This window comes from Argiope bruennichi, chromosome 8 (assembly GCF_947563725.1).
Source record: "Argiope bruennichi chromosome 8, qqArgBrue1.1, whole genome shotgun sequence".
Lineage (NCBI taxonomy): Eukaryota > Metazoa > Arthropoda > Arachnida > Araneae > Araneidae > Argiope > Argiope bruennichi.
This window is the reverse complement of record NC_079158.1, coordinates 29,585,278-29,607,086: the sequence shown is the minus strand read 5'-3', so window position 1 is coordinate 29,607,086 and position 21,809 is coordinate 29,585,278. Positions and strand designations below refer to the sequence as shown.

Sequence of the window (21,809 nt, the reverse complement as noted above, 5' to 3'; positions counted from 1 at the left end):
AGAGTAAACAAAATTAACAGGACATTGACAATTAAGACAGAAAAGGTTAACTACATTAAAGTTTGAAGTTAAAATACTTAGATGGCACTAAAGCATGAAGCCAAACAATATGTCTGCCCATAGCAAAACTATGTGCAGCCGTAGCGTAAGATTATCAAACATTAATCGTTACCGGAGACGAAGAACTCTCTCCTTCTTTCTCTTCGAGTCAATGCCAATAGCTCGCTTTTAACTGAAGCCTATGGTCATGTGACTTAGCAGTATAACAGTGGAATAGCCACTAATTAAATCTATCTCCACACACACACACACACACACACACACACACACACACACACACACGTATATATATATATATATATATATATATATATATCGGATTGATTAGAAAATTGTGAATTTATTGGGAAATGTGAAGTATCTTTTTCACCCAAACAACCATCATCGTCGTGCTTCCCTACTGGCATCAAATAATCATTTTTCAACCTTGTAGACTAAAATTAAATCATTCTTAAATGTTGTAAGAAAAGAAAATTTTCGACTAAATTAAAAAATTTTAAAGATACATACATATTTTATGGAATTGCGGATTCCATTTTTCACTCCACTCCAAAACACTCAAATGATTACCCTGGATCTCCCAGGTACACAAGTGTATGTGAGAGAACCACTTTAGTGTAGAATCGGAAGATCAAACGCTGAAGGTGTGGAATGGGAGAATGGAAGATAAGCTAGGGGATAGTACATTTGTCATTATTCATTCCATATTATGAGATTTGATCCAAAATACCTCTGAAAATTGATACTAAAATTATTGTACCTGGAAGACAGAGCTTCAATTGGCAGTTTTTGGTAAAATTGTAAACAAAATCCTATCCTATGACTGGTAAAAGTTATAAGCGAAATCTAATTGAGTTTCAAATGAAGGATCGAACATGAGAAAAATGCATAAGAATCCGACGCCCAACTTCTCCATCTCTGCATGACGCTTATGCAGGTCATGTATAGCCATATGTCAGTATTTAGTTATACATTTTTTTAGGTCTGTATAGCCTGGTTGATAGGGCGTTGGATTCGCGTCTCTTGGGTCGCGAGTTCGAACCACGCCGGCCGAAGACTCTCCGCGTGCTTGGTGACTGACGCGCGTATAAATCTGTCGGGGTTACAAAGTCCTCCATGTCGAGAGTAATGCCACTGGGGTTACTGGATCAGGGGTGATCGTTTTCTGATTCAGGTCTAAATTACAATTTGTGGATGAGTGAATGAAATGTGTGAATGAAGTCCACCCCGTAAAAAGGGTTGTGACGTGTGTGTAGCTAAGTCGTTCTCTTGGCCCTAGATGGCGCTATGAAAAAACAAGAGACGTGCCCTTGGCTTAAACCACAAATGACTTCTTAAAGTCAGTGGGCTTGTCGAGACAAGAGCCCTTAGAAACAACAACATACATTTTTTTTGAGAAAAATCGCGTTTTTTAAGGAAAAACATCTACATAGATAAACTTAAAAAGCAAAAATTTGTCTGAATATAAAGTTTGATCCAAATTGATACAGCAGTTTCCCATATGCACGAAATAAATTTTTTATATATACATAAAGAAATGCTCTTTTAAAATTATAAGACATAATTCAACACCTGAAGAATTGCATGGATTCTCAATTATTTCGATACGAATGCTGGATATAGACGGCAAATTCACACAATGACTCAATCCACGAGCTCCGATTTTAGCTAGCATCAGCAGGATTATGCTTGATCGCAGACCACACGATAGAATTGCATTTCTTGTTTGCAGATGTACATATCTTATAGACATACATTGAATGCGCTTGGCATCGTTTGATTTGTTCTTAGTTTTATTCCATAAAGTAATACACACAACACTTCCGAAATAATCTGAGCAAGAATTACTCTCAAATAATTTGCTCAGAAGTCAGATCGGCATTCAAACTTTTAATGGCGAATATCTAAACGGCGTGCAATATGTACCTTTTTTTGGTTCGGTATCACATTCAGTGGCATTATTCTTGTGGAGAGGACTACCGGAGTGAAAGGGTTAATTGAATCAATATAAATTGCATTCCCGAAATGGAAGACATCATGTAATTAATAAAAAAATATACGTTAATTAAGGAGGCAATTCATATTTTTAATTAAAATGTTTAAATATGTGTAAATGACGATAAGTTGGATATTATATAGAATTACTATAATCCTCTATTTGAGAGAGAAAAAAAAATTATAAAATAATGTAATAAAAATTCATTTTTATTTGAACTGAAATATTTCATCATATTCTGTAAACTCAATTCGTGCTCACATGATATACGTCAAATGCGTCACGCCAATTTTACTAATTACTGAAACATCCGACAAGAAAGAAAAGATCTGATTTAAATAGTAGCACAACATAAGAAATGTACACTCAGATATCCTATGCTATTATGTGACTGTAACATCAATAAAACTTACTTCATTTTAATTCCATTACAAGCTCTCATTATAAGTAGAATCAAGTACAAGCTCTGTCTACTACATTTCGTGGTTTACTTCACTGTTATCGGATTAAAGTGCAGTTGTGAAAATGCGCTAGATATATATTTCATACTACAGGCAAATTCATTCCCCCATCCTATCACCACTCCTCGATTTCACACAACGTGAAGATATTTGATCTGCGGCTTCATATTTAATATGAATAATTCGGATATTTAACCTGTGATCTGATCATTGAAGATTTAACATCAAACCAAAATGATTTGACTACTCAGTTTATCCCTGTCTGTTTATTTTGAAAAATGCATTCCACAAAATATCCATTATATACTCCATCTCGTAAAATATCCATGTTCCTTAAAAAAATGTTAAATTTGCTCCAATTTTTTTTGTTCAAAATGTTGAATTAATTCGACAGCCTAGATATATCTTATTTCAAATCGATAACATTGTAATTGATTTTTAACACTTTCTGATGTGCTAGAATTTTACAATCCCTTACAATTGTACGTGTCTGGCGACTATTTTACTATTTTCAGAACTTAAACGATTTATTGATATATTTATCGCGAAAAGTTTTAAAATAAAAAGCGCCATCTGGTAGTGAATTTTTAAAAATTTGATTTCTTGATTTCAGTATAATTATGGATTATGCAAAAATTGGAAACCCAGAAGTGGAAAATAAGAAAATAAAATAATCGTTTTTATTCGAGTACTAATACAGGTACACTAGTTATAATTGGTTTAAGGAAATTTTAAATACAATGTTATTGCTCATACTAGTTGAACTAACGGAAAAATTTTTTCGTTTTAATTTTTCTTATTTTTAATAAATATATAAGCTCACCAAACCATTCTTCCTATTAGAGTATACCTATTTGTAAAAATATACTATACTGTCGAACAGTTTTTTAATCATTCTAAAGCTGGGGTTACGATGTTACGGGCATCTTCCAACAATGGACGCTAGATTCTTTGAAGCACCGTGTGGTTGGCTATTTGTATCAAACCACTCACTTATGTGGACGTACGGCTATATGACGCATTTATTTTACTGTCACCGAAAAGTTTTGTAAAGAGGACATAGAACTTTTGTAACAGAAAATAAAAGCCTCAATATGGGGACATGAAAAGAATTTCGTTTAATTTATTTATCATACTGTAGTTTTCTTCATCAAATGTTACAATTTATCAAGCTATTAAAAATAAAAGCTCTCGGCTTCTGGGCGGCACGTCTTATAATTGTAAAAAGATAAGATAAAAAAAATTCATTGAAGGTCGATATTGCTCAGGGTCTAATTTTGTATTGACTTGAAAATTACGAAAATAGTTTTACTACTTCCTTATCCAATATCCCCTTTTAACCCTTAACTGGGGACGTGCGGTCTGTGAGACCGCTAGTGATGGATTTTCGGTCACCCCTATTCTATTTTTAGCTCAATTGAATGGATTGACCTTGTAGCTTCCTGTTTTGTGACCTTCAATACACGTGCACTTTTTCAACGGATTTCAGCGGATGCTTTTTAAAATAATGCAATTATTTCTTTAAGCGCGGTCTCTAAGACCGCACCTCCCTGTTAGTGTCCCAGTGATAAACAAGACTTAGCAGAGGGCACTAAAACTTGGGACACGAACTATCATCCAATTTACTGATCATGTTATGAAGCAGTGCTCCAAACACTTCTAAATGAAACAGAAAGTGATTTTAGTGATAAGGATAATTGTACAGAAGAATTTTTCGATGAAAGTTTGCATTCAACTAATTCTGATATATATGTTCAAACATAATTCATTTTTCTAGTGATAATGTATTTTGAAAAATTTATAAAATATATTAATATACCAATATATATATATATATATATATATATATATACAGAATTTATAGGTTGATTTTTATACTAGTTCTTAACCTGTATGTTTAAAATGCTCTAGAAAACCGTGCTATGAAAGTCACACAAGCCGATAAAAAAATGGCCAATTTGACCCATTGTCAATTTTTTTTTTTATATAACTGTTGAATTTTACATTATATTGTCTTCTATATACTTTCATATACTGTAAAAATAAATATGATTTAAAAAGTAAAAATTAATATGTTTTTTCAAGAATATTATTTATTGTAACATGTATTTTGAGAAGAAAATTTATGTTCCAACGCATTTACTTTTTTCAATGATAATATATTTTGAAAATTTCTAAAAGATATCTATATACCAAGAGAAATATCTGCAAAATATATTGGCAGTATTTCATTCCAATACATTCATTAGAAAATTTAATTTGAGTGTAAATGAAATGCGGTCTCGTAGACCGCACCTCCCCAGTTAAGTCCTAAAATTTCACCTCCCCAGTTAAGGGTTAAAAACAAATTTGATAGATCTTCAATATTACCGCACAAACAGAATAACCAGAAATCGGCGTGGCTCAATCTGCAGAGCATCTCATTTCTGATTGGTTGGACCATAGTTCGAATCTCAGACCAGTTTGGTTGATTCAGTTTTTCTGGCGCAAGAGCCGTATTTGGCCATGTTGCGCCAGCAAATGTAAAGTCATAGAGCAAACTATAAAACCACGCATTATAAAATATAAAAGCAAAAGCTATCAACATAAAAGATGCAAAAAATAACAGTGCCAGAATGTATAATGTTAATAAATTTAAATGAAAAAGCTATACGTAAAAAGTGTTACAGTGAAGCGATGTCAAAAACCAAACATGATCAGAAGTAAAAAAGTACTAAAAACAAGTATAAAAGCCAATGATTTTTAAAAGTTTTTAAATGTTTGGGTAGAATTTCTTATCAACCAAGTCTTGTAAAGTGAATGGCGATGACTTTAAAATGTGTGAACGAGAGGAATTTAAAGATGGGCATTCGATTAAAATATGATTAAAGGTAAAATCCACACGACATATGAGGCACTTCAGTGCCACCTCGCAAAAGATGAGATGTTTATGCGTATAGCGAGTATGCCCTATAGGGAGGAGTGTCAATATGCTACCTTGGCACGAGATCCCCAGCCAAGATGCTTTATGCAAAGACTGGAATTCTTTTATTTAAAACACTATCTATTGTTTATCTAAGATCTAGAAGTTTCTAGATCTTTTTTAAATATTCAAATTGGATTGTTCTCGAACATTCTATATATGTATAATATATTCTATATGTATTCAGTATGTATAACATATTCTATATGTATTCAGTATGTATAATATATTCTATACTAGCCGCCTTTGGCGACCAGCCGGTTCGCCAATCTTAATGTTCGTTAAAATTTTAATAATTAAATATTTTATGCAATTCCAACTTTAATAGATTCTTCAGCAAAATATTTTAAAACTTCAAATTTTGATAGTCATATAATTCACTCATAATATTATAAAGGCCTTCAGTCATAACGTGATATGTATCTCTCTAATTTTCTGTTACCCCTCGTAGAATTTATGCTTTAAATTAAAGTGTAAAGGATTCATCTGCAATTAATATAATAATATTTTTTACTGAAACAAAGCATTTTTTTAATAATATTATTACTGATAATAGAGTCACTGAGCGTTTCAACTTTATGGGCACTAAAGAATATCTTTCTTAATTTATATAATATCTCAAGAATTTGTCAACAAAATTTTCTCAGATTCATCATGAACGGATCGATTCATTAACAATGTTTCATTTTAAATGCATCAAACACTAAGAAAATAAAATGAATCGTTTAAAATAATTGGTCTAAAACAGGTTTAAAAAACTACTTAAAAAACGATGTACTTAAAACTATAAGCATATACAAAAAAATATATAACTAACATAAATACAATTTACTTACAAAAGCATACAACTAACCTAAAAGTAATTTAAATCGTCCGTTGTTAATGGTTGCCATGCCAACAATCAGAACACAGTGCGCATGCGTGAATTTTCTTCGCCAGCTCCGGTAACGCAAATGCGTGAATTTTTCTACGCCAGTTGGGGTAACGCTATGCAGATTATACATTTTTAATTTCCTTTATTCTGTGTTATTTTAATTCAAAAGTACTTCAGAATGAATCTGAAACATGGATTAATTAACAATGTTTAATTTTAAATGCATAAAACATTAAGAAAATAAACAGAATCGTTTGAAATAATCCGCCGAAAAATCTTAACCCTAGCCTCATTACTGTTGGGAGAAAAAAAGAACTAAAGCCTAAATCATTTGGCGTTGGGGAAAATGGAAGATTATTTTGGCGGAAAAGTTGGCGGTGGGGAAAATGGAAGATTTTTTTGGCGGGAAAGTTAGTTTTTAATTAATAATTAAAATTCTAATTAAAATTTCAAAAAAAAGTGACCCCAGGTGCACATTCCCGACCTCTAAGGTATACATGTACCAAATTTGGTAGCTGTATGTCAAATGGCCTGGCCTGTAGAGCGCCAGCACACACACACACACACACACAAACACACACACACACATTGAGCTTTATTATAAGTATAGATATAGATGTATTCAATATGTGTTGGATTGTTCTCAGTCTCGTGCTATTGTGAATTCCTTCGCTCCAACAACTCTAATTGTTTGTTTAAACTAACGACGTAGTGTTTTTACATCACTGTGGCAATATAATCTTTCGGTTTTATTTATGCTTTCTATAAAATTGGAAAGTTCTAGGTTCAAAATATATAATAAATTGTTAAAATAAAAGGAGGAAAGCGAAATTCTATGGTCTAATGGAAAATTGCTACTATAATTCCATAAAAATCAATTACATCCTTTTTATTATATTTGTGCAAGTACATGATAATGGGTAGCAAATTTTAGTCATGGTAGCCAGAATTATTTTACAAAACATCAAAAACCCAAGTTTATAACAAAGAACATGTGACTTCGAGTTACTTGCTCTTTCCTTTCCATCACAACATTTTAGAACCGTTTATATTTTATTTATTATCGGCTTTTAGTGACGAAAGTTTTCTATTGATCCATCAATAATAATCGAAATTCAATACTAACAGATGCCATTCGCGGAAAAGCTTCACAGTTTTGAAGACCGTAGTTAAACTCGGTAACCATGGAAACACAGAACGACGCCAAATAAGCCTCCTTCGCATGTCATTAGTAGCTCATGATTGCATATAAGGTAGTTTAATGGCTTAAAGAGATTTTTCCAAGAGATAGAATAGAGAATGGAAAATAAATGGTTGTTTTGCCACGAATGGACCTTAATGAATGTCTACATCACACTTATTGACATATTAGTGATTTATTTCTTCTCAAAAGCGGGAAAAATAAAGCTTTCAGGGAAAAATTCAATAGAGTTAGTATGCGCTCTCACGATAGTGCTGCTCTTTAAATTTAGATTTGATGGCGCATCTTGAATTTGTTGCTCGAAACATTAGTCATGATTCTTCTTCTATTTGGTATATTTTTCTCTTTTGATTTTTGTTGTTATATTGCTAGTTCTTATATTGAAACTTAAAATGTGTTTTTTACATTCTTATACACGAAGAGTAAATATTATAATGGCCGCAAAATTCAACATCTAGATAGTATTAGCGAATATCCATGCTGCAGATCTACCGTGATCTGAAAACACATTATTGGAACCACGTCTGTCTATTAACTTAAAAATGCTTTGATCTAGGCGAATCAAATTCGACATGTTGTATTTACATTGAATTTGTAAATTGCTATCAAACTTTGAACTAAATCCATTTGCAAGAAGTTTGTCTGTCTGTCCCAATGCAAGTGAATGTGATGACTACAAAGCTTAAAAAGTTAGATTAATAAAACATGGTACACAGTTTCAGCATTTAAATCTTGGATAAGGATCTAATTTTGATCGAAATCGATCAACAGCTTAACAGTCTATCGGTTTGTACATCTGCATGCATGTAAAAGTGATGATTCAAAAACGCAATGTCGGAGATACATGGAATTTGCTATTGAAAGAGTTGGATAATTTGTATTTCTAAGTCAAATTTCATTTTGTTTTAAAGCAGGTATCCAAAATGCATACCAGACTTTCATCATTACATTATAGAACAAAACACTCATGCGTGGAACTCTGAAAAATAAAAATCGGAGCATCGTGATGTTCATGACTTTATCCAAGATTCACGATTTTTATGAGGCAGTAGAAACCGATAATACCTCTGTTTGAGGGTATTAGAGAAAGTTTCCACTGTTTATACTGACTTTTAAACATTGCTAGATCTATTCCACAACATTTTCTATTAAAATATGAATCACACACATATCGGGAACTACTAACAGAATGTTTAATATAAAGTCAATTTAAAAGTTGCCATTCGAAATTTAACTCTTTAAAAGTATCAAGTAAAAACATTGGAAATATTTTCAAAGCACAAACGATTTTCCATTTTGCGTCATAACAAATGTATGAAAAAAATTGCATTTTTTTACTCAGAATGGGTGCGTCAGATGTAAATATAGTCATAACATAGTATAAGATGTTAGATGATAACTTGTTACGCAATGTTTGAGACAAAGTAACGTTTGTATGTAAATTTTACCATGTAAATGGGGCATCATATAAACAATCGCAGTATATAATTGAAATCTACTTTACTTATACAGTTACTAAACTGTATTCTAAATTGACTTTAATTTCAACCGATATTTTCGAACATTTAGTGATTTTTCAAAACGAAATTGAAGCAAAACGGACTACACAACTTTATTAAATCTTGCTTGGTTGGAGTAATTCTAGTTATTTGGTTAAAATAGAATTATTTTGTAGCTACTGATTGAAATAGTTTAAATAAATCTTATTTGACTTTGAAAACTAATAAATATATTTTTATTTATTCTGAAAAGAACAAAATTATATTAAAATATTCAATACCTGAACATTCTTCGAAAGAATTTTCAGACCACTATTTCATTTGATTTTTTTGATAAGTTCATCGTTTATGACCATGAAGTGCAACCTTGATATTTAATTGTGAAATATAGCATTGGTCTGATTAATTCGAAGAAAGATTAGGCAATTAATGTAAAATATAAGAAACAAACTTTCTGGTAATAAAAAGTATTCTTATATTGATACATTTTTGTAATTAACTTCATATACATGCTTGAAATCATCAACTTGTGTTGTTTTTTTTTATTAATCTTAGACAGCTAAGCATTCGCATAATAGACTTCCAATCCTTGCGGTTTTGCGAATTCGTTATGTTTCCTTGCGATAACACAACCTCACTCGTACTATCTTCATAACATGTTATGAAGAATAACTTCTTAAATAAGTTATCCGAAAGTAATAAACACAGATTTAATATGTTACTTTTTGAAATTTACTGTATTCGTCATCTAACAGTTGAAGGTTTAGTTAAAGTTAAGGTTACACACGTTATTAAAGTTAAAATATGCACGTTAAAGTCTAACATTAAATGTTAAAATTCGATTTTTTTTGTGTGAAATTATTTATTTAATATTCTTACTATTTGAACAAGTTTCTTTATAAAACCATTATAATTTTGTTTCTAAGTTTAATCTTTGGGACGTTACATTGATTTTTATATTTGGATTCACATATGTTTTAAAGCTATTTTACATCTTGAAATGCTGTTTTCTCAAATGTTCATCTTTTATAGAATTTTTGAAGGAAATATCCCAAAAATTAAAATTTGATGCACATTTGTTCAAATTTGGTATAGTAATTTCTCAATATATTTTGCGGTTCCTGAATAATTTAGAAGAAAATAAGTAATTTATTTATTTAGAAATATTTTATAGTTATTTTAGTGCTTCACAATGTGAAAAAAATTGAAAATTTCGTGCTATTTATCAGTTGAATCCCATTATTTAAAGCATACATAAAAAATACAGTTTATTTTTTTGTAGATAGTTTAATAAATATATTATCTAATTCTTATCTGCAAAATATAAACAAAAATATTTAATAAACCTCTAAACTAGAAGATAATTCTTTTTAGTCAAAAAAAGCCCCAATTAAAAAAAAACATTTGCCACTTAACAATACTGAAAGGTCAGTTCAAGACAGGATTAAACTTTCGACAAGCAAATGCAGAATTTAAACTTTCTGTCCATCCAATAAACGCAGAAAGACAAAGTATGTATGTCACTATTGCAGCAAATCTATTTGTGGAGATCACAGGTTTGTGGCGAATAGTGATGCGCGAGGATAGAACCTGGGACCTTGTGGTTCACAGCCCAATAACATGACCATGATACAAAAGCAATTGCTCGTGCAGCGTAGTTGTTAACTGGCTTATAAGCTATTCAGCACAGGTTGAACATCTGTCAAGAGTATAAATGCTTAATCTTTAACCACTTTCCTATTTTTGAAAAACTGAATATTATATTACTTCCCTTAAAAACTGTGATAATTTGTTCGAAATAAAATGTTTGTTTTTAATGTGTTGTCTACAAGTGGGAAAATAAATTACAGATTTACATTGCTTCAAATTTAATTATTTAAGGTTTGAAATAGAATATAACAGTTATATTCATATTTTTGGCATCTAATATTTCCATGACATTTTATAAATTAAAGAAACATCTGGAAGTGAGTCATAAAGAATACATTAGTAAGTATTAATTTTCAACAAAGTGGATTTAGTGTTTATGGTTATTCAAATTGCCAATAATTTTCAACAAAGTGGATTTAGCATTTGATTATTCAAAGTACCAATATGTGATAATGATGTATAAGACAGGAATAGAAGTTAAGTTCAGTTTATGATAGCTGTAAATAATATCCACATTATATGAACATGATAGAAATGTCAAATTTATAGAAATATAAATATATTGTGCGAATAGAATATACATGTGTCCCTTTATTCTTAAACGCTTTACGAGGTTTTAAATGAGGCTGATATGCAATCAAAACAAACAGCGTATTAATCAGCCACGGTTTGTGTAGGGCGTTGCTGGAATATGTGAAGATAATTTCTTAGCATTACAATTCAATTTGCCTGTACGGTGGTTTGGGTTATAATAATATAAACACTGTATTATCAAAAATTTAAAATCTAATAACTTACTCGTTACACATTGGTGTAATAATTATGACTATATTATAACCAAGTTAGTTACATTAGTATTACCGTGGAATTTTAGATATTTCATTAGTTAAAATAATCATTTGCATCAGTAATTCTTTTCTAGTTTTCATTGTCAAACGAGAACAAATGAGTAATTAAAAAATTACTAATGTATTTACTTCTCTTTCCTTTCACAGAAATCTCTTTTTCTGCTAAAAGCTGCATTTTAATGCGATTTGTGAAATTCTGTAACCATTAAAGCTTCCAAATGACTACCTGTCAGCATGGAATACCCTGGTAAGCCACGGTTATCATTAAATAGTATGTAAGGTTTACAGATTTAATTACTTAATACAATTAAACTATTCGAATTTTCATATGTGAAGTAGAATGAAGCATTATGTTTGAACGTTTCCCCTACTATCCGTTTATCATATTTTTTAAGACAGCATTTTTTTAAGGAAATATTTACTTTCCATATATGGTCTGAGTGCCTAACAAATTATCAGTGTACAACATTAAAGAATATTTAATTTTTGAACTTTTTACCCATTAATACTTTTACTCCAGCCAAAATGAATATTATATATAATATACAAGGTGATAGGTAAATTTAATGGTGACCGTTCCATTTAAGCCCTTTAAATTCAAAACGGGGTCTCGTATAAGCAGGGTGGTAATATGTACCTTTAATAAAGTGACTTTACTGAATTCATTGAAACAAGTTATGGCGGCCCTAGCGGTGAGATAAGGAAGATACAAAAAATAAAATAGAAAGACCAAAAAGATTTTTTTACTACGCTATACCAAAACTTAAACACAAGCGAAAAGTTTAATGGAGTTATATTTAAAACTAGTGGAGATATTTGCTATTAAAATTATAAATTCCCCGTGACGTGAAAAAAGGTGCGTCTTAAAACTCAAAAATGCCTTTTCAGATTTCGAGGAAAAATAATTGCATATACGATTCTCTTCATCACAGGAGAAGCTAAATCAAAATGCCTTAAACAATGCAAGTATATAACAATTTTTAGAGAAGAATAATTCAGATTTTTTTTTAGATTCTTCCAGTGCATATATTTGCATATTTATAAGAACTTTGAATAGCGAACGAATTTAATTGATATCTTCGACCAGTAATATACAAATTATGGCCCGTTTAGAAGTTCTATCCGGATTTTGGTTTTGCTGCAGTTTTAATAATAGTACAGAAATTTTATAGATATTATGAATACCATTTTATTATAAAATATACCTTATTAGTACAGAGATAATGACAAGTATTACATGTGAATACTGTGGAGTTTTGCATGCTGGTATGTACACAACATCCGGTGAGAATTATAATGTACTTGGCGAAAACATCCATGAACTAAAGGAATAAGACAAATATCTTAAAATAGCGAAGAAACCTGAAATTTCCATAATTGGCGCTTTTTAAAAGATAATAACGCAAGGTTTAAAACTTTAATTCTTCCTAATATCAAATTATGTTATTTGCTTTCCGAATATATTTTCGTTGTTTCAAGTTCAATTTTTTAGATCAATAAAATTGTAATCTTAGTCTTTTTTTTAAAAAAATAGAGTCGCTTTACACAGTAAATAAATACTCAGAATGCCAAATGGGGCCACAATCAATTTTTCCCGGATGCACTACGAACATTCGATTATATGTCTGTGTTAATAAATTGTACTTGTAACAAAAGAATTTTTTAGAAATGCAATGAGATTCATTCATCGTGTTAGTATTAAACATTTTTGTAAGACTTTAACGAGTCTTATTACAAGTTATATTGGACAGTTAAATTTCTTTGTCAGTTCCTGAATTATTTTTTCTATCCCTATCCAAGATGAATTATTATTAGCGAAATATATATATTCAAACGAAATATATATATTCAATATATATAAATATATTCAAACCTTCTATATTCTTCAAAAAGAAATTCTATATTTTTACTTCATAAACTCTAAATAACATTGCTATCATTTTGCCATAGATCCTTCGCAGGATGTCCCAACAGAGCTGAAGCCATGTGGGATATGTGGAAGAACATTTCGTCCTGATGCTTTAGTAAGTTTGTCTCTTCTACATTTTTTTTATGTCTGAGAGGTACATTAGTACTGAATTTTAGTGAAGACTTAATCTTAATTTTCCTGCAATAAGAATGATTTTATTTCTAAAGCAAACCTTACAATAAAATTGCTAATGTGTAGGAAAAAGAAAAACATTGAAAAACTTTCAGAGTAAAATGTAATGATTTATTTTTACTGGGATCTCCTTTATATTTCAAATAACAAGAAATTGATCAGTAAATCATTTTGATTAAAACTATTTTTATTAATTTTATATTTTCGTTATTAGATATTTTACTTATTTGAGCATTCGCTTCACAAAATATGTTCTGTGTAGTTGTTCACCCGTGAAGAATAAGAGTTTGAAGCAGTTCTGCCGTAATTAGTCAGTAGCAATGAGAATAAATAGAACGCATTCCATCTGTAATAGTTACATGTATACTTATAAATATTTCAATACTTATGATTCATTAAACAAATTAGTTATGAATCATATGGATAAAGAAATTATTTCAAAAAACACGGAAGAATGTATTAAAAAAGTATTCTAAAAACGTGGGGTGAAAATAAGACGCAAAAAAACTGGTAGAGAATACAATTCCAAAGACAAATTTCTAAATTAAAACCATTTTAAAACTAAAGACTTTAAAAAATCCTTATACAGCAATCCTATTTCTTATAATAAATAGAATTTGAAAAATAGCCATAGTATACTAAATCTTATTTAATTTGTATTCAGCAATAGTACGAAGAAATACATTATATATTTTTTAAAAATCTCTTCCATTTTATAGGGAATAAGCTAGAAAGTACAATAAAATGGTGTTTAAGCGACCAAAAGAGAAATTTCTCTTATCTGTAGTAGCACTGCAATGATACGAAATATTGTCTGTATAATCAGTACTCAATACTCAACTTTATTATACTGTTTATTATCATATACGACAATTAAAAAAATTATTATTAAGTTAATAATACATAATGAAAGCTGCTGTGCCTAAAATGTGCGTAAATGATTGTCTACATATTTAAAATTGTACAAACTTTGAAATTTCCTATAATAACACGTTTTTGCAATATCGTGAATAGATTCTTCGTAGAAAAATTACACGAAGAACAAATTTTGGTTAATATAATATGATTTCATAGGGGGATGTTTGGCATTTTCCGTTAAGGGTCGTTTCCATATTTTGATAAGTAGAAAATCTTTGAAAGTCTGTAATAATTGGTGTGCAAATAGAAACTTGGCTCTGAATTTGGATGTATTCAAAACATGCTTTAAAATATCCAATTCGCCCATTATTTTGGCTATCTGGAACTTAATCATTACTGTTCTTTTTTTATATAAATTTTAATCATTTACAACCTGTTATTCCGTGCGTATAAGAGATGGATAACAATGAGCAACATTCACGGAATTGCATTTTATCCTGTTCCCAAAGGAAAAAAAGAAAATCTTCTCAAGCTATAGAATTGATTAATTTGACTTTGGGTGTGATCATTCCGTGAGTCATTCAACTGTTAAAAAGCAGTTTTGAATATTTCGTGATGGAAACTTTAATCCTGAGGTCGATCCATGTACAGGTGCAGTAAAAAAATATTTGAAGACAAGGAACTTCAAATTTTATTGGATGAAAATCCATGTCAAACTCAGAAAAAAATTGCAGAATAGTTAGGCATTGCTTACAAGCAATATCACTTCGGTTGCATGCAATGGGAAATATACAGAAAGAAGGAAAATACATTCTCTCTCATAAACTGACGGTAGAAAACAAAAACCAAAAAGTTGACATATGTATACATCTGCTTTTTCGATACAAAAGAAATATTTTATTTTTCATGAAATCATTACAGGTGATGAAAACCGGATTTTGTAGGACAATTCTAAACATAGAAAATCATGGGTTGATCCAGGCAGCCATCAATATCATTTGCCAAAAGCATTACTGTGTATCTGGTGAGAATGGAACGAGTTAGAATCTGAAGGCGAAAATTGATATTGTTTTATTACAAGCTTGTCTACATACAGCAAAAGAACTTAGGAAGTCCTCTTTTTCTTAGGCATGGAAGTTGTCAGCAAGTGGCATATTCTCCAGATTTGGCTTACAGTTGGAACTTTTTTTTTTTTTTCGATTACAAATTATTCATATCGATATCATTATATTTGAAACATAAGCGGTTTACGAAAGTTAATGTGCGAATATAATATTAAAGAATAAGTAATAGAAAAGAAATTAAGTTAATTCCACCCTTGAGCTTTAAGATCTCACTTCTATTCCCAGAAAAAATCAAAGAGCATCTCGTTCCCCTCAGTTGACATGAAAGCCCGTTTTGTACGGTGTAGAGAATATAGTAATTAGAAAAGGGACCTATGGAAGATCATTTAATTCATTGACGAGTCCAGATTCGAGTCAGGGCTTCGGTGGCGTGGTGGAAAGGTCTCGTCTTTGAAACCGGAAGATTTCAGGTTCATGACCCGATTCCACCAAAAACCATCGTCTAAGCGGGTCTGGTGCATCTTAAATCTGTCCAGGTCAAACGTCCTCCCGCTGGTGTGATGTGGTGTGGAGAGGGGGGGGGGGGTGCCAGCTCAGGAGTCGTCCTCGTCATCTGACTACGGTTCAAAATTACGAGGTCCGTCCCAAAATAGCCGTAGTGCTGCTTTAAACGGGACGTTAATCTAATTAAACTAAACTAAACCAAATTCGATTTAAATGCTGATGCTTGTCGTATATTCATCTAAAGAGAATCAAATGACTACTACTGTTTCCTAAGATCCAAGGAAGGAAATTGGTAGGTCAGCTGAGGTTTGAACATGCATAAAGTTTGACGGATGCAGAGAATTTCATGCCTTTGACAGAGATTCTGGGAATGCTTTCAGACATAAAGTTAACATTTTAGAACCCTCTATTCACTAATAAGAGAATCAAATGTTGCTAGGGCAGTTGAAGTGATTACCACAGTAATTCATAAATTTTTCAATTTCCAGCATGAATTCTCATTGGGAAAACTTTGATAGCACTTTTAAGAGTGATAAGGCTCATGTGGTAGATGAATTTTGGAAAAGGCATTGGTGCATATATTGGCTAATCTAATCTCCACATGTTAATCCCCATAGAGAATATCTGAAATACTCGTATAAAAGTGCCTACAACTCACTTCCCTCACAACCAGAACTATCTAAAACCAAAAACAGGGTTAATGAGAATGATAATTACTACCACAGAATTTCATAAATTACTCAATGTCTAGCATAAATTTTCACTGCGAAAATTTTTTAACTTTTAGAGATAACTATATATTCTATCAACCTCATTTAATTTTTTTTTTGTCTTGTAACGTTTGTTGCTCATATTCTTCTGCTGCTCAAAATCATATGAGTGGACCTTCAATTCTTATATTTCTTTTTGTATTATAGAGGTGGCAATATACAAACCAAATGTCATTAAATTGTGCCCAGTACATTTAGAGAAAATCAACTAAAAAGAAAATGTCCCTTAATTTTGAAAAATTCATACATATATAAGAAGGAAATCGAAGAATACTCATTTAAAATTTCAGTGTGAAAAAAATATCCTTTATATATATATATAAAAAAATTAAATATTAATGATTAATGACATATTAATTCATTAATGGCATTTATGATTAATGACATATTTTAACTATATCAAATCTTAAAAAATGCCTTTAAATCTCGGTCGTTATAAGAGTATTAAAAAAAATGTTGTTAGTAAATGAAACGCATCACTATTCCTTTCTTGAGTCAACATATTCATATGAAACAAAGTTCGAGAAGGCTGTTTTTATAAGGCATTTTTCGTACAGACGAGACAAGAATGAGTGATAAATGAAATCGAATCTTATTTAATATAAAGAATGAAAGATCGATCTCTTAAAAGTGGGGCCTTAACCCCTGAAAAATATAATTTAAAAAAAAAAACGCCGATATATTTGAAAATAATTAAGATGTTTAATATATTACATGCATATTTATTAACATTTCTAATTTCACTCGTAAAGCATGAAATACGAATTAAAAATTTACCAAAACTTTTATCTACTTCATTTGAAATGTTACCTAAACTTAATTCCCTTTAAAATAATTTATAAACTGAATTTTTCTTTCCTACGGAAAATGGAGGAGATAAAGCTCTAAATATTGATAAATTTTTCTCTGCTAATAACTAAGTTGAGAAAATACGCGTCTGCAGTTCAAAAGTTAATTAATTCGTATTCCGAATTCCTACTATTCGAGCCTTTATCACTCCTAAAAATATATTTGTCATATATATTAATTTTCCATTTCCTTGACAGGAAAGACATCAGAAGGTATGCGAAAAAAATGCAGCGAAAAAGCGAAAAGTGTTTGACTCTTCCAAACAGAGGGCTCCTGAAGATGCTCCGAAACCTCCGCCTGTGGTAGCACAGCAGCCACAGAAGAATAAACAAAATGCTAAGGCAGTAAGTACAAAATTATTAATTATTTGTGTCGTGTTTCAAATTTATTACATTCTTCAGTAAATTAAAAAGTAAAATGCTTCATTTACTTTTTGGCGTGAATACTATTCGAAAAAAGAAATCCTGCTTGGCGAGGTATATATATAATATAATATACACCTCTGGGTTGTCCGCAGATTCTGAGTCTCAAACCCGTAACTCTCTCATTTAGGAGCTGAGCTTCTTCTACGAAGCCACTAATATTTTCGGCGAATTAGGAACAAAAAAGCTTAAATGATATATTTTTTACAAATAGAATTATTACCTTTTAATTTTTAAGGTATGACAGATACAAAAATTATTTTAAATGCAAACGTTGTTCATTATGATGAATCTACTTTAAATATTTTTTATCTTTAATAGTTTACAAGAAACTTCTCACTATATCCAGTATTTTGAGCCGGATAAGTCATTTCTGAACTTATCCAAGACTTCCGCCTCTCGTAACATATACCTCGCTGGTTCAAATGTAATCAAAATTATTTTAATTTCTGTATTTACAAGATATCATAGGTTAAAGAATTATATACGTAAAATATAATTAATATGTAGTAAATTCAATTTATTCGCTTTTAGAATTCTTTTTTTCATCATTTAAATACCAACACAAAATGCTTTACTTAATAACTTAACATTAACTTTTGAATTGTAGTAATAAAATGTTTTATTTTTTAATTGTTTTGTTATTTCCGATCACTTACAATCGGAACTACATTAAAGTCATTTGTGCTAAAACTGGTCGATCCCTCATTAGTTGATTGAGCAATAGTAAAATATATGAAAAATATGCTCTTAAAAAAATAAAACATTATAACTTTTAAAAAAACTATAAGAATATATAGGAATACACGAATACACTAGAACTGCTTTAAATTACATACAGAATACCTATTGTACTATGAGACTCTAATACTTGCTATAGAATGCTCAGTAAGAAAGATTTAATTTTGTCAATCCTTCTTGGTTTGAGAACATTATTACACACTGAGAGCATTATGCTCTCTAACAACTGTAGATGAAGTTAACTGATTTGCATCTGAACTTTAACATAATTGAGTATAGAATAAAGTTTGTTGGCCTTGAAGATGATGTTTTCATTAATTTTGAAGCAATTAAACGGTGTAGTATCAGAACTGTAATGCATCACAGGATGGGATGACAGATCTCTGCCTTAAGCGAACATTCTGGCATTCCCTGACGCCGGAAACAGAGTATTTCCGAAGTTTTTCTTCAGTGTATGCGGTTCCCTTGCTTGCATGTGAGAACCCATGTTTACTTCAAGAACGTAATTATTATAGAATTGATTAATTAAAATTTCCTTTAAAATTTTACTTGACTAATACCTATAACGGCAAATTCAACAAATAAATAAAACTAATGAAAAATATTAGGAAAAGACAAAAGAAATGATAAATAATAATTACTATATATGTATAAAGAGCATTCTGAAAATAAACAAATTATATTTATTAATACGAAATTCGTGGTGTGAAACTTAACACAATTATCACATCATAAAAGAAAATTTTACAATTTAATAAAAATTTTAATTAATTTCCTGTTGATACTTTCGAATTCATCAATACAAAATATAATTTGTTCGTTCTGAGGAAGGTACTAATTTTATTTAATGAAAACATAATGAAGACAAATTCAACATTTAAAGTTATGCAAGCATATTACACATCTTGAAAAAAATGATTTCTTCTTATAAATGAATGTCTTTCAAAACATTTTTTTCAGTTGATTCAATTGCATATTGAATTTCTTTTCTTCCTTCATTTCGATAATATTTAATAGCACTGTGAAAACTCATGTTAAAAAAAATGCTTAAATCAAATAATTCCATAGGGTTTTTGTTGTTGTTTCGTTTTGTTTTTGTTTAGTGAGTGAAAAATACAATGAGAAAGTCTATAAATGTTGCCAATCCTAATAATTAAATAACGAGTTTTTAGAAACTGCATAGGAGAAATGTATATATAGGTGTTGCTTGAGTCAATAAAGTTTTGTTCTAAATTATAATTTTAAAGATCTATCAATCTCTTGGCTCTATTAATCAGACTTAATCAAATATTCCTCATACATTAAATATTACAGGAATAAATATGTTCTATTCTTCGGCGAGTAATATTGGCCGAATTATGAAGCTTTAAATGTCACTTCATGGACGTCAAGAACATATCCACCACTCAATGAAAGGTATTTTTAAGACGCTACCGTTGGTTGGTCCAAAATAAGGAAGTTCAATACCTAATACTTCTTTCAGTTTTATTCGTAGGATGATGGATTTTATTTTATTTTATTTATTTATTTATTTTTGGTTAAACTGTAAGTCAAGAAAATTTTGTGAAAATTGACTAATAGGGCAGATATAAAAATTTAGATTTCGTAATTTTTCAGAATTATTTATTGATTTAAACAGCATAACTGCAATTTTTTATGTAATTTAAAGATTTTATAATCTAAAATGCATGCATATTTCTAATTTAAATTAGAAACTACTGAACACCTATTAAAATGGACGTTCTTTATATTATGGCCAGTTAGTGAAATATATACAAGAAACATTATAAATATGTTTTTCAATAAATTATTCCTATTTATAATAAATATACTCAGTTGTTTCTTTCGATGACTCATTCTAAAAAAAAAAATTAGAATTATTTTTTTATGTTAGACAAGTTCTATAAGTGCAATCTGCACATATAGAAAATTCTGTCTCTTAATATAATTTTTTTTGATGGACCATCTGGTCAGAATCATTTGAAAATTTTCTTTCTTATCAAATTATGTTTATTTACTTATATAAATGTTCAATAATTTTTTCATGCTTTTTATTGCAAATCTTCCCTTTATTTGTTTAGAAAACGAAAGAGGAAACCAAGCCAAAAAGTAACTGGCGAGAGAAACACGAGGAGCTTATTGAAACAATCAGGAAAGCGAGAGGAACTGACGCTGAGAAGCCCTCTCCAGAGGCGGAAGTGAAGAAAAAAGTGCCTGCAGGTTGTTTTGCTTCTGATATCTATGGCAGACCTGTAGCCTTGCATTCACATTTTTTTATGCAGAAATATAACGCAGATTATATATGTCGAAGATACACTGCTTGACAATTGCTAAGGAACAGTTGCATTTTTAGGAATAATTAAGTATAGCAATGACTGAAGAGATGAAACTAAGTACATATTTAATAGGGAGTATGTGCATTTATTATAGTGCAAAATGGTGCAGATATCGACACATCGAAGAATTAAAAACTTAAAAATAAAAAAGATGCTCTTTGGATGATTTCCAAACAGCCCCACAAAAATTGATCTTCAGGTCAGAATGATGCAGATATGATATCTGGCAGAGCAGAAAGAAACAGAATTAAATTTCTGTTCCTTTTTGCCATGAGGGCTACATAGCGATTAGGGATTGCAATACCGGTATACCGGGATACCGAATACCGGTATTTTGAGCCATTTGTGCAATTTTGTAATACCGGTATTCACAAGTTTAAAACCGGTTTTTCGGTATTTACTAGAAATTTTAAAAATTGTCTCCACAATATGTCCAGGGATCGCGAACATAGCAAAATAGTATACGCTTTTGTTTTTATGTCACCATAACGGGCGAAATTAATTAACTAATTAATGGCTTAATTAATTGTTAAATCTAAATTAGCGAAAAATGGATTATCACTGAAAGAAAATATTGTATCCATAACGACTGATGGAGCAACAATTATGAAAA

At 30.4% G+C, this 21,809-nt stretch overlaps 1 protein-coding gene across 1 annotated transcript in view; it reads left to right on the top strand.

Annotated features, from left to right (window-relative positions):
- Positions 1–21,809, top strand: part of LOC129981064 (zinc finger C2HC domain-containing protein 1A-like) — a 62,088-nt gene that overhangs the window by 26,849 nt on the left and 13,430 nt on the right. The window contains exons 2-5 of the mRNA XM_056091701.1: positions 11,699–11,798; positions 13,502–13,575; positions 17,895–18,041; positions 20,942–21,080. Coding sequence (XP_055947676.1) covers positions 11,786–11,798; positions 13,502–13,575; positions 17,895–18,041; positions 20,942–21,080 — 373 coding nt within the window. The 5' untranslated portion in view covers positions 11,699–11,785. The remainder of the gene's footprint in view (positions 1–11,698; positions 11,799–13,501; positions 13,576–17,894; positions 18,042–20,941; positions 21,081–21,809) is intronic.